We start from the raw sequence: 14,934 nt of genomic DNA on the forward strand, positions 1-14,934 counted from the left end.
CTAGCAAGAGAAAATTCAACAAGCATATAATAATATTAATAAAATAACAAAAACTATCATGAAGGCCACCCTGGAACAGATTATTTCCTTTTACATTGCTACCATGTTTAGGTTTTCTTAGAAGAAAATTCCCAATCTGACATTAGCGTTCAGCTAGAGCAGGGGTCGGGAACCTTTTTGGCTAAGAGAGCCATGAAGACCAGATATTTTAAAATGTGTATCTGTGAGAGCCATATACATTTTTTTAAACATTGAAGGCAATAAAATGTGTGCATTTTTATGTAAGACCAACAGTTTTAGATATAATGGGCTCTAATTACGTAGACCAGGCACACTACCCCACGCCAATGGGGTGTGGCAAGCACACTTTCGTGAGCAGCGCAGTGTCCAATAATAAATCAAATACTTGCTGCCATTAATGCAACTTCTGCTGCTGCATGGTTTTGCACCGTACTCAGTATATTTCATTCTTTTGGCCATCTTTGCCAGAAGGCTTGGTTCTGCAGCTTTAGCTAGGTGACTATTTGACTAAAGGAGGAAAGTTTACATTTACATGTTGACATCTCAATGACCGAGGTAGACTACCGCATTACCCAGTAATAATCGAGTTTTGGTGTTTGACCTGGAAAATATCATCAGGAAAGATAGATATGGTCGGCCGTATTGCAGTAGAAAATAGATGGACGGATTAAAATGCATAAGAAAGTTTTGATTTTTAATATTTTTAACAGTGATTTCCGTGATGTTTACTTTAAAATGTTAGCAAACATACATTTTTATTGTGGTAAATGCTTGAGAGCCAGATACAGTCATCAAAAGAGCCCTACCTGGCTCCCGAGCCATAGGTTCCCTACCTCTGAGCTAGAGTGTTTTTCCAAGTTGAGCTTTAACTACTAACTCGTGTGCAATCTGGCTAAACCGGCTTCTAACAGTACATCAGCTTTGCTGCACAGCTTTGACTCTGCAGTATTAATACACTGAGACAGTAGCTGACACATGCATTTGCTCACTATTGCTCGTCTGTCGCCATGGTGAATCAAACAATCAAACAGAAAGCAGGATATATCTGCTTGGAACAATGTTTGCTTTATTCTTCCATTCATCTGTATAAACATCTCAGCCATAGTATTATTAATAGGCTCCAACGGGGAAATCCACAGTCAAGCCGATGTTCCACCATCAAAAGAAAGGCTATTTTTTTTTTTTTTATGGTTTTTGATGGTTTGATTTGGAATTAGATTATCACCTTCAATAAGGAGGTTATGTTTATATCAGTATGTTTATAGAGCTTCCCATTAAATTAATACAAATAACTAAGAATTTTACATTAATAAATATATATATATATATTTATATATTTTTTAAAATAAAAAATATATATTTTTATATACAAATAACTAAGAATTTTACATTAATAAAAATATATTTTTTTAATTAACATGTAAAATTCTTAGTTATTTGTATTAATTTCATTTATTTATTAATTTAAGAATTTTACATTTCGTAAAATTCTTAGTTATTTGTGTGTGTATGTGTATATATATATATATATATATATATATATATATATATATATATATATATATATATATATATATATATATATATATATATACACACTCGATGCCATGGAAGGGGAAGCTCCTAAGAATGCTAGTGTACGTATATATATATATATATACACACACACACATTTTTTACCACTTTTTTTTATTTATATTTGCACATTGCTTGTCATAACAGCAATTCTTAAATATATTTTATATTATACAGAGTGGGCCAAAAGTAGGGTTACTGTAACTTCATTATCGGTTTACTCTTAATAATCACTATTTAGATATTTTTCCATCCATTTATTATGCCGCTTATCCTCATTGGGGTTGTTGACGTTTTAGATATAAATTATAGAAAATAATACTGAAACGCAAAATAATAATATTAATAATACTCATTAATATTGTTTAGTTATTACTATTGACATTAATATTAATATTTTGGTGGCAATCCACACACTAAAAACAATTTGTTATTCATCAATTATCTTTAAAATACAGTACAATGGGTGAAATAGTAAAAAAAATAATCATATCTCAACTGTAACAACATTTGCCTTTTGTATTAGGGCTTGCAGCCCGTAATATTAAACCATATTTTGTCCAGGTCTGATCCAGATTATGTATTTGGCATCCATGTAAATTTTACATCCCATTGATAATCACTTGACGTTGTATTGTGTTTTCGATCCTTATAGCAGTTCACTCTGTGATTTAGCGAGTAACAATTGAGCTTTGGTGGAGGTCTGTGCTTCTCGAGTGTTGTGATTGATTCACAGTGAGAGGGTTTTTACAGGTGTCTGCCATGAACTTTTCACTTACCAGTCTACTGTCGCGCAGCTCTGATTTCAGCACATTTTCCAAGGGGAAGGCCATGATGTTGTTGAGGTTCTGCACCTGGAACAAGTCAAAGCAGAGTAGATGAAGTTTTAAACTGTGTTTGTGTGCGTGTGGTGAAGTGTAAGCTGAGTCGAGGTTCATCTGAGGTCACAAAATTGCCTGGTTTGCAGGTCCACCACCATCATATGTGAAAGTTTCCTTTAGCTATCTTAGAAAAGAATGCATATACTGTAATGTGAACGCACACGCTACCTTTTCTTTCTTTTGCACCATAATTTGTAAAAGCAATCTTGTCTTTCCTTTTATTCCCCTGTGAGACCATGATTGACACACATAAGGACTGGAGAGAGTGTGTGCACTGAATCACTCATGGAGGTCTGGTCTTAATTATCATTGGTTTTGCAAGTTTGAGGTGCTAGCATGCAGCTGTCTTACATCTGCACATACACACACTATTCTAGAAACTCCTAATGAATATGTTTGTCACACAGGCAATGGTGTCCTACTACTTGCAGCTCTAACACAATCGTGTCATCTTAGTGATGGATTTCTTTTAAAAAATGTCAACACAAACTTGACTGGCTTCATATTGAAGTCGTTACTTCTGTGCATGGTTTGCATTTTCTACCCTTCTCCACTTTCCTCACCAGATTCTTGAAGAGGGCCGTGACTTCTCTGGTGAAAACGGACAGGTTGAGGAAGCCTGTGGAGACCTCTTTGTTGTCCTGGCTCAGGTGGCTGTTGCCAAGGTGCTCCAGCACCTCAATGTACTGCTCCTTGGCTTCCACATGGGCTGGAAGAGAACACGTGGGATAGATTAGTTGTTTCCCTGTAGTTCACATTGCAAAGGCATCTCTTGTGTAGAACCCACTTAAGGTCGCCCCACCTACTTTTTAAAACATTCCAAAAATTTTATTTTCCTTTATTTCAAGTTGATTTGGATATTTTTTGGTCATGCTGAAAGGTCAAATTCCTCAACATCTTTCATGCAGACATCTGACTTGGCCTTCCAACTGAAGTAAAACCAAACTTCAAAAAAAAAAAAAACGAGATGATGCAGTCACCGTCATTATACAAACTCCTGTTTTGTCCAACAAACAACCAATTCTGCTTTTTCTCATCTCATTTGTCTGTTTTGTAACACACTTCTCATGAAACCATATGTAAAAAAAAAAAAGCACAAAAACAATTGTGGTCACCTAAATGCAACACAGATGTGAAAATGTTGTTAAAGCAGAACCCAACACTCATTTTTCTTGCTTGGCCTGCATTTCATTACGACCGTTTTGTCACAATCGAACCACAGCATATTTGTAAGAGTTCACTATGAGCCCCTCAACAAAGAAAACCTAACCTCCTGACATTTTGTTGGTTGTGTAAAAGCAATAAGAAATGGTCACACGGGCTAAACAAGGTCCCCAGTTGCTACGTGGTAGAAAACGGAACACAAGGACAGCTTTAACGTTATGCTAAAGTTGGGAAAATTTGCTGTAAGGGTGAGGTTTTTCTATTTGAGGTTAGGAAACTATTAGATTTGGAACTGCCCGGCGTTATAAGTGTGTTTTTGCCTAAAATAACTAAAGCTGTCCAAGGGATTTTGAGTGAAGACACTTGGCACTAGATTCAGAAGTAAGATGTAATCATTGCCCACAATATTAGGTACACCTAAAACAGGCTTCTTGAGGGCAAAACATTAGGTTGCAACTGAACATACTGATCAGGCATGTGTAGCAATAGACTAAACACGATACAAGTGATAATAATTTCCACTTCACCTTGAAGAAAATCTGGAAAAACGACTTTCAAGCTTGAACCGTGCAGAAAACACTTTAAGGATGACCTACTGTAAAGTGTGGGTTTAACTAAACAAAAGCACAGCGGTTGTGGCCAAATGGTGGTAAGGGTTAAGTTAGGTTACTTTATTGGTACCCAAAGGTTAACGTGTTTTGCAGTCAGTATGCTCAGGACAACTATTACCATATACACCATAAAAATACCTGCCATACCACAAACGGTATGTAAAAAAGTAACAAAAACAAGCACCTAAAAAGCTCTAACAAACTCCATGCATGCATTTATCACATGTGCTCAATAGTGATGAGTTTTACTGCTCATCTGTTCACACACACCACAGCAACTTGGCAGAGAAGTCTTTAAGGCTTTGAGGTTTATGGCATCTTTTTTGCACATGTGACCCAGTAAGATCAGCGCATATAGTGAGTCATAGAGCACCGAATCGGGATTGATTTAAGTGCAAAAAAAAAACTCGCTTCTGACTGACTCACTTCTGGGTCAAGTCGATGCCATGGAAGGGGAAGCTCCTAAGAATGCTAGTGTACGCTGCCCACTTCCTCCGAGCGGTGCATGCCCTCAAGGGGCACACACACACAATTACAAAACAATTACTCACTAACTTCCCGGTGACCTTAAGCTGAGAAAATCACGTGCCATTTGCACGTTGGCCTCCCAATGCATGTAAACACATTCAATCCCACTGTACTTCCTCCAGTGATTGCTTTATTGAGGTAGCAGAGTTGTTAAATGTCAAATTACAGGCAAACAAAGTCCACCCTGCAGAGAGCTGGAGAACTTTGAATGGCTGGCACACTTACTGATTCCGGAATTGTGGATGGCTTTGATCATCTTCTTCATCTTCTGTAGGGCTATGTGATCCATCTCCAGAGTCTGTAAAAAAAAAAAAAAGCCAGACAATGAGACAGGAAGTTAAGGATATACAATTGAGTACTCAGTGTACAGCAGTGTAGATTTACTATCCACGCCTTTATTGTCTAATTAACTGGCAAAACAAGTGACTAGCAATTCACATACGGAAAATATCCAGATAGTGATCCAGATCACCCCCTAAATGTAATCAATTCTTCCATATTCCATGTCAATTTCATCCAAATCTATTCAGAACTTAGAAGTTACAGAAGTTGTTTGTGTATATGTGCCCTGTGATTGGCTGGCGACCAGTCCAGGGTGTACCCCCACTCGAAGTCAGCTGGAATAGGCTACAGCACACCCCCACGACCCCAATGAGGATAAGCAGCATAGAAAACGGATTAAAGGAAAAAAGAACTCTGGTATCATTAATTCGGATCCAGATCAGATTGAAAGTGAAAAATTGTGGATTGGTGCATCCTGACCTAAAGGTCGTAACTTATGGAATTACTCTGAATGGGAATTTGGACTTCTCCCCTTTCCTTACATTCCAAAGTATTGCTCTTAGCATGCATGGCGTCATCTTTTTGTATGAAGGCCCCCCACAGAAACTTGACACTCATAATGTAAACCATCCATTCATCCATTTTCTGAGGTTTATTCAGAGACTACGCATCACTAAGGGCCCCCAAAGCTCCTGGGGGAGACTCCCAGGAGCTGCCAACCAACAACAGCAGTGTATTTTTGCTTGCAAACCATGTTTTAAACCTGTTTATTGGACCTCACACAGGCTGCTTTTCCATGTCACCAAGAATAGCTTTAATGAGCCAGAAATCTCGATGTAACAGAACCTCTATGTCATTCGGTGCGCCTTCACTTTGTCACTTTTTGGTCAAGTTTTCCCCCGCCCTAAAACGTGGGGTCCACTAATTAAAAGGCTGAGTAGATGTTGCGAAATGTGACTCAGTGAACAGGCAAGTGGTTAGAGCCCAGATAGAAGATGGGAGTGTTCTTTGGCACACTGGCAGGAGATAAACACAGTGGCAACAAACCATGTAGTGTTTATAGTTTGGTTGAAACACATGTGGGTAGACAGACACATAAAGGGGTTTTTTGGGTAAGACCTGGAGGAAGAGTGGACGTGCATCGCCAACGAATGGCCTGGTGGGTTGGCCGATATAGACCTTTGCATATATCACGATATTGTTGGGATGCAAAATGTTCTTACTAGATCACCACAGCGTAAATGCACCCCTTATTCCGATGCATTCAGTCAGGTCGGTACATACAGAGATTTTTTCATAAACCAATATGTATTTATTATGCAAGCTGATACTTACAGTATTCCATATGACAGCTGCTAGAAATGACAGGAAAGTGATTCTATCTTCTGGATCTATTTATAAAAATCCTGTAAATAACCACCATAATCATTTACTAAGCAAGCAGTGATTGAGGAAGAAAGGGGGGGGGAAGTTGACGCTGCCTAACCACATGTAACCCCATACCATGAATTAAACATGTCCCATGCTAAATATAGACATATTTAACTGTGTGGAGGTTAGCACATTTAACCTATGTGTCCTCCCCCACTTTGTAAAAAGAGCCCCCATTATATCGGATCGTCTTATATTCATTTGTTGTGATATTTTTTCCTGACACATCATCACTGTAGCCCTGTCGAAAAACACGGTACAGGTTTGAGTCCACACAGGACACAGTGGAAAGACTACCTTGTGTGTGCACTTGGATTATTTGCTTTGTGGCAAAGTTCACAGCAGCCGCTCCTGTGTTTCTTCCTTTAGCAGAAGATCATCGGAAGAAACATTCAGGCAACAATCAGAGAAAAAAAGGCGAAAGACAACAATGCCAGACTGATGAAATTCAGGCAGATTTCTATGCAGTTTTATTTATATCAATGCAATTTTATTTATTTTTTTTAGTGTGTGTGAAAAGGCTGCATGATGTACGAGTGGTTAGTGAGCAGGCCACACATATAAGAGACCCGCAGTCGATTCCACCCTCGGCCATCTCTGTGTGGAGTTTGCATGTTCTCCCAGTGCATTTGTGGGTTTTCTACGAGTACTCCGGTTTCCTCCCACATTCCAAAAACATGCTAGGTTAATTGGCCACTCCAAATTGTCCATAGGTATGAATGTGAGTGTGAATGGTTGTTTGTCTATATGTGCCCTGTGATTGGCTGGCGACCAGTCCAGGGTGTACCCCACCGCTCGCCCGAGCACAGCTGGGATAGGCTCCAGCATGTTCTCCCTGTGCATGTGTGGGTTTTCTATAGGTACTCCGGTTTCCTCCCACATTCCAAAAACATGCTAGGTTAATTGGTGACAAAGTATGAATGAGTGTGATTGATTGTCTTCATGTGCCCCGAGAGGTGTGCCCCGCCTCTCACCCAAAGACAGCTGGGATAGGCTCCAGTTAGGATAAGAGGCACGGAAAATGAATGGATGAACATAACATACATGGTTTTAACCTAAAATGTTTTTTTATTCATCATATGCATGTTTTCTTAATCCAACACATTTTTTAACCAACCATGCTTTTAACCTAATAAACTCTACATGGTTTCAACTTATCATATACATTTTTAACATAGCATAAATGTTTTTAACATAACATTATTCTTTCCACATAGCACGTTTTTTATCATAACATACTGTACTTGTTTTTAAACCTGACATACATGTTTTAACTAAACATACATTTTTTATCATAAAATACATGTTTTTTACATAGCAAAACATGCATATTTTTGTAAATACTGGAGTCAATTTTGAGTCTTCAGTTGACTTAAACTGTGTTTTTGTAAAGACCGGCAACAATATAAAGCCTTAAATAAACCTAACATACATGTTTTGTATACTTTGAAGCCAATATGGAGGAAGTCACCATGTTTTTTTTTATACTCAAGTCTTCAATTAATCAAAAATACCTTCTTGTAAAGATTGTATTGTAAAGATGTATGTTTTTGTAAACAGCAAAGTAAATTCAAAGCCTTCAATGATCCATTGTAATGTCAGTAAACAGTAAAGTCAATGTAGAGCAGAAAATGGCCAAGAGCTAACATTTTTCATAGCTTATTTCAACCCAAACAAACTGAATATCCTTGTTTTACCCCAACATTAATAAAAGGCTGGTATTTCCAACTCACATATTTCTAGTGTTGTCACGTTATTAACGCTTGAAAAATGAAAAAAACGCTTGGAGGGGTGCGACCTGATGCCCGCGGGTACCATGTTGATGACCTATGATGTAGAGCAGGGGTCTCAAACACGCGGCCCGCGGGACACTAGTTTGAGGCCCCCGCCTTGATATGAAAGTTTAATGTTAGTGCGACCCGCGCAAGTTTGATATGGATGCTGTATGGTATCATGTACCCAGAAAAAATTTTTACGTTTGATTAATGTTCATGTTAAAGGTTAAATAACTGTTAATAGTTATCCTCCTTATCCGTGTGGAAGTGGTAAGTTTTTGGCTATTTAAGTTTAAAGGAAATAACTTGAAGGCTACCGTTTAGGTCGCTAGCTCTCTAGTTTGCGAGTTAGCATGTGTCTCAAGACCCTGCAGTTGTGCAATATGTTGTAAATAAAAAAAGTATAAATGTGACTATAGTCGTGTTTTGTCATGTCTACAGGGCTCTAATAATGCTTTGTTCATTTTAATCTGAAATTTTTTTTTGCCTACCCACCAACTATATGTGGTTTCTTAAGTTTTTATTATTTGCCGTTTTATTATTATTATTATATTTATTTATTTATTACTGATTGATTGATTTTCTTTATTCTTGATTTGTTTGTTTATTTTTCATCTTATTTTGTGGAGAAAAATAAAAAGTCAGATATTTGAGAACAGTGGAATGTTTTATCAGAGCTTTTCTTGTAGAAAATTGGAACCAAAGCGAAGTTTTAAATTTTTTTTTTTTTTTGGAAAACCTGATGCGGCCCAGTCTCACCCAGGCCCGAGCTCCAGTGGCCCCCAAGTAAATTGAGTTTGAGACCCCTGATGTAGAGCGTTCAGTGAACCTAACATGTGCAAATAATCATGTGTAATCTGACTACAATCACAATGTATTTGGACATATCCTGCTGACACACACATATATGTATAAAGATTTCATTAAAAGGATGAGACTAAGGGTAAACATTTGTGGACAATAGGTCATTTGTACTTTACTGTCATTTTGTTCACTTTTGGAGTTCTTATCAGTGGCCAATGTTTTGCACCCATGACATTTCACTTGACTTTTACAACTTGAGAGCTGAAAATAGTACACAACATTATTTTAGAGGCCACTAATCAGCCCAGTATGGTCAAGAAAGTATTTTGTCCCTTGATGAACAAAAACGGGAGCCCTTTAAGTGAGGCATTAGAAAGCAGTCCAGTCTAAAGGTGAGCATTTTGTGTGCACGGAAGTCAAACACCATGCACACGCAGGTAAACACCTCACCCAAGATCACTCACCTCCTCCACGGTGGAAACTGTTCCTCGACAGTCGCTCATTTTGGCCTGGAAGGTGGACGTCCCCGGGGAAGACAGATCTTCATTTGTCAGCACCACAAAGTCAGAAATGCTGATTCTCTCCAGCATGGTTGCCGTTGCCGCGAGACTTTCTTTTCTAGCTCCCAAAAAACAAAATCAGTGCGCAGAAAATAACGCAAAGTTCATACGCACGGGACTAATTTCCATTGGAAGTGAGGGGGGTGAGGAAGGTGGGAAAATTGTCCAAAGGTGTCCAAAAGTAGTCCTGATCGAGCTCGGACGAGAGACTGTGTGTGTGTGACTAGTGCACACTCTGACGCTATTGTGCACATTAGGGGGTGGGTGCGGTGATTCATATGTCGATACTGTAGATACCGATGGTTGTATCAGGATTCGGTTGATGCTAGCAAGATGAGGTAAATAATTTTCATTTCCTTCAATGTCTGAGTTTACAGAAACTCTCACTTTATTTTAATTTTACATATAATTCCATGTAATTAAGAAAACGTGTACTTAATATTGTTGCTTTTCGTTCTTACCTGGTATTGAGTCGATGTCAAAATTAGCCGTATCGCCCACCGCTAGTGGGAAGACGGCAGGAGGAGGGTGAGGGAGGTGTAACCTCTACCGTCACGTGGTAATGTTTTTGTGTGGGTCCTGGCTGCTCCTGCTTTCTTTGCCATTCTTACCTCTCATTTCCATGCAAACCGCGGCGGGTGCTTGGTTGAATGAATGAATGAATGAATGAATGAATGCCTTTCTCACACACTCCTGAGCAACAGGAGAAATGAGAAGGATGAGGATCTGTACAGTATAACTGTATAGTTTCCATTCATTAATTCATTCATTTTCTACCACTTTTCCTCACGAGGGTCACGGGGGTGCTGGAGCCTATCCCAGCTGTCTTCGGGCAAGAGGCGGGGTACACCTTGGACTGGTCGCCAGCCAATCACAGGGCACATATAGACAAACAACCATTCACACTCACATTCATACCTATGGACAATTTGGAGTGGCCAATTAACCTAGCATGTTTTTGGAATGTGGGAGGGAACCGGAGTACCCGGAGAAAACCCACACATGCACGGGGAGAACATGCAAACTCCGCACAGAGATAGCCGAGGGTGGAATTGAATCCTGGTCTCCTAGCTGTGAGGTCTGCGCGCTAACCACTCGACCGCCGTGCCGCCTATAGTTTCCATTGTATCAATATTTTTTTTTCACCTTTTTGGCGGCAAAACAGCATTATTCAAGCAACCTGGCAGCAGTTAACTTGTATCCATAAACATAGGTGAAATGTAGAATTTGTTTTCTTAGATCTATTAAGAAAGTGGACCTATTATTCTAATTTTTGATGCTTTGTATTGAGTTGTGGACTCCTATAGAGCAGCTTTCTAGACCTTCCTGATTCTGCTCCCCTCTCTGCAGTGTTTCCATGGACTTGCTTCTCACCCTATTTAATTTACTCCACCCCCAGCCCTCCTTTAAGTACGCCCACTCCACTGTGATTGGTCACACTCCCAAGCGCTTCGGAGGACTTCCGGTTATGAAGGTCCACATTTTTTTACACAGTCGAAAAAAACAAGCTTGCAGAGCCATCCAAAAATTATTTCAGGGCTCATTTCCAAATGTCCAAACCTCATTATCTGACACTTTGGCACCATTCAAGATGAGAATACAACATTGTAACAACAGAAAAGTCAGAAAAGTAGAACCAGAAAAGTGGGAAAAGCATGAGCAGGGGTCTCAAACTCAATTTACTTGGGGGCCACTGGAGCTCGGGTCTGGGTGAGACTGGGCCGCATCAGGTTTTTCAAAAAAAAAAAAAAAAAAAAAAGCATTTATTGAAAAAAAAAAAAAAAAAAAAAACTTCGCTTTGGTTCCAATTTTCTACAAGAAAAGCTCTGATAAAACATTCCACTGTTCTCAAATATCTTACTTTTTATTTTTCTACACAAAATAAGATGAAAAATAAATAAACAAATCAAGAATAAAGAAAATCAATCAATCAGTAATAAATAAATAAACATAATAATAATAATAATAATAATAATAATAATAATAAAACGGCAAATAATAAAAACTTAAGAAACCACATATAGTTGGTGGGTAGACAAATTATTTTTTTCAGATTAAAATGAACAAAGCATTATTAGAGCCCTGTAGACATGACAAAACACGACTATAGTCACATTTATACTCTTTTTATTTACAACATATTGCGCAACTACAGGGTCTTGAGACACATGCTAACTCGCAAACTAGAGAGCTAGCGACCTAAACGGTAGCCTTCAAGTTATTTCCTTTAAACTTAAATAGCCAAAAACTTACCACTTCCACACGGATAGGGAGGATAACTATTAACAGTTATTTAACCTTTAACATGAACATTAATCAAACGTAATAATTTTTTCTGGGTACATGATACCATACAGCATCCATATCAAACTTGCGCGGGCCGCACTAACATTAAACTTTCATATCAAGGCGGGGGCCTCAAAGTAGTGGCCCGCAGGCCACGTGTTTGAGACCCCTGAGCAAGAGTGTTGTTCATCTACCACCCCCCCTGCTGGTAGAAGATATTACACCACATGAATCAATCACAATAATAAACAAACCTCTTTGTGGACTTGTTCGGCTCTTGCACAGGCGAATGACTGATTTTAATGTTTTTTAGACCCCCCCCCCAAACGGACATCTGGTTATTGAAGTTATAAAAGGCTGACTCGGCTACTTTTTTCTTTGGATAGCTTGTGTGCACTCACACTGGTCGCCGTTCACACCCATAGACAAACTCCTTTTTGTGCAGTTACGCCTTCAACCAGCAATTAATGTTGTCACATGTGCACCATTGTGTATGTTTACACACATTCAGGCTGTTATGTGGGCCGAACACTCCTCATGTTAGATACATACTTTGTTAAAATGTGCAGTGAAGGAAACACATGCAGAGTCTATTAATCATTAAGAGCCGTGCATGCCGGATTACAAGGAAGTGAGGGCACCTCAACTCCAACCTAATTGTGACAAGGAAAAACATATTAGCATAAATACATGTAGCGTTTGGGAGACTCGAAAATATTGGGACAAATGGCCATTTGTCCAAAAGAACATTCGTGACTGCCATTTCTGCATCTTGGAGCAAAGTTGGAAACATACAATTTTTAGAGGAAGAACGGGGGGGTTAAGTGTCTCATCCACCCACTTCATTGAATTGATTAATTATTCGATTCATTATGCATTCTGCTTACATGACGCCTGTCTGGGCTGGTGAAATACGGTCTTGCAGCGTCCCAACAATACCCTCCTTCAGTTTCTTTGCAGGCCCCTTGTAAAAGAGGCCCTGCTTTTGTGCAACTGCCAGCCTTTCAGCTTTCCTGGGTGTTTTTGCAAAAACTTAACAAACCGGTCTGCTCGCACCATGCACTAAAACACAGGGGAAGAACAATCTAATTCTCATCTCATTCCTTACTTGAATTTCTACATGCTACTGTAGATACCAAAAAAAAAAAATGAGTGAGGTCGCTAGGACATTTTCCCGTAGCGGATTTCCGTGCTACTTCCCAGCAGATCCCTCCAAAACATGCCCCCACCCTCTTTTTCTCTCTCCATTCCTCCAAGTTGACTCAGCTCCTCTAGGTCCTGCTATCAATTTACCAGCCCCGTCAAGGCAGGAGGCCCAGGATTACGGTAAACTCGCCCCTTTTTCTGGTCGACATGGATGACTTGGAATGGGAGGAAATGGAGACAGAAAACAGGCTTGAATGATTGTAAAACATAACATTCCATTTGTCCATTGCACCTGGATGTCTCTTGTTGAAGGATTCTAACCTATGACAGAGGTGTACAGTATTTGTACAGGAGTGTTGACTGGCATTGGGCTGCTATGGATTCCAATGTAGAGTTAATGGCAGTTTTTCATCATACACACATAGTACTAGTAGTGACTGGTCACTCACTCTTCATTGGTCAGTCTACATGTCAATCAATATACACAGCACAAGTGATAGACTAACCAAGGAAGAGTGAGCGACCATAAGTAGACTTAATGATCGGCTCGTTGGGTGACCAATCACTAGTACTATGTAATGATCAACATACGTACACACTGACCATGGAAGAGTGAGTGACCAATCGTTAGTAGCGCGTGTCACAATTAGCATATAGACCAGGCGTGGGCGAACTAAACATAACACGTAACTTAAAACTGTTATTTCCGAATGCCCACAAGACATGCTGGGTAGTCACTATAAACAAGTCTAGTTATGGGTCAATCACTTTTCAACTTTTTAGTTAGTCTACATGTGAATCATTACACACAGTACTGCAAATTGGTCACTCTCTTAATTGATCAGTCTACATGTAAATAATTACACATGGTAATGATTGATCATTCACTGTTCATTGGTTCATCGACATGTCAATCATTACACATAGTCACTCACTCTTTATTGGTTAGTCAACATGTTATTTTTTCATCTCGTTTCATATTATCTACATACTGTATTGTATATAACTCTGGAAAAAACTGTTGATTTTGTTAATACTTGGGTTGTTTATATTGTTTATTTTTCTATATTGTGTATTTTGTACTGCTTAACTGATTCTGTACTCTTGCTGCTGTGCAATGCAAATTTCCCCATTGAGGGACGAATAAAAGCATATCGTAATCTTAATTTATTACCAATTACAATTAATTGGATCCTCACTCTTCATTGGTCATTCTACATTCTCAGTCATTACCAAGTATTAGGAATTGGTCACCTATGACACATGTCATTCATTACCAGTCTACATTACCAGTCTGTATTGGTCAGTCTACATGCGAGTCTATACAGAATACTCTTATCATCTTCAAATGACATGATTTCAGCGTTGCTGTCCATGAAACAGGAAGTAGCCTGCAAGGACATAGACATGTGAATAAAGAGTTCAAATTTGTTGATGGTTGAATAATAGCCTACTTTGTTGCCAGGCTGATATTTGAAAATGACAAAAAAAACCTTCTTATCTTTTACACATTCTTGTATACTTAAATGTACTCTTAAATCTATGATCTAATCTTTTCTGCCGCAACGCTCCAGTGACCCACAGAACTTTGACCTTCTGGGTGCCCTGGACCCTTTATTTCAGCTGGTTTCCTAGTCACAAAGAATGGTGTGCGTCTATTGTCAGTCTGCTTAGAGTGGGTTCATAGTTCAGCCCCCAGTCAGTGTCACGCTTCATGTCCACCCTTTCTCTCTACGCAGCACAATGTCACTTCACATTAAATCAATGGCCTTTAGGGTGGCCCCTGTAACATTCATACTAAATGGACAGGAAATATGGATGTGCTGGGAAAGTGAATGTTAACTTAAAACATAGAACCATAGCTAAATTA

The 14,934-nt window shown here is 39.0% G+C and overlaps 1 protein-coding gene across 1 annotated transcript in view; it reads right to left on the reverse strand.

Moving 5' to 3' along the window:
• The window catches only part of asap3 (ArfGAP with SH3 domain, ankyrin repeat and PH domain 3), a 28,923-nt gene extending 19,055 nt beyond the window's left edge, over positions 1-9,868 (reverse strand). Inside the window, exons 1-4 of the mRNA XM_058090286.1 lie at positions 9,537-9,868; positions 5,006-5,078; positions 3,041-3,186; positions 2,376-2,450 (exon numbers count right to left, since the gene is read on the reverse strand). Coding sequence (XP_057946269.1) covers positions 2,376-2,450; positions 3,041-3,186; positions 5,006-5,078; positions 9,537-9,662 — 420 coding nt within the window. The 5' untranslated portion in view covers positions 9,663-9,868. The remainder of the gene's footprint in view (positions 1-2,375; positions 2,451-3,040; positions 3,187-5,005; positions 5,079-9,536) is intronic.
• Between the last annotated feature and the right edge of the window lie 5,066 nt (positions 9,869-14,934).

Source organism: Doryrhamphus excisus, chromosome 13 (assembly GCF_030265055.1).
Source record: "Doryrhamphus excisus isolate RoL2022-K1 chromosome 13, RoL_Dexc_1.0, whole genome shotgun sequence".
NCBI classification, from domain to species: domain Eukaryota; kingdom Metazoa; phylum Chordata; class Actinopteri; order Syngnathiformes; family Syngnathidae; genus Doryrhamphus; species Doryrhamphus excisus.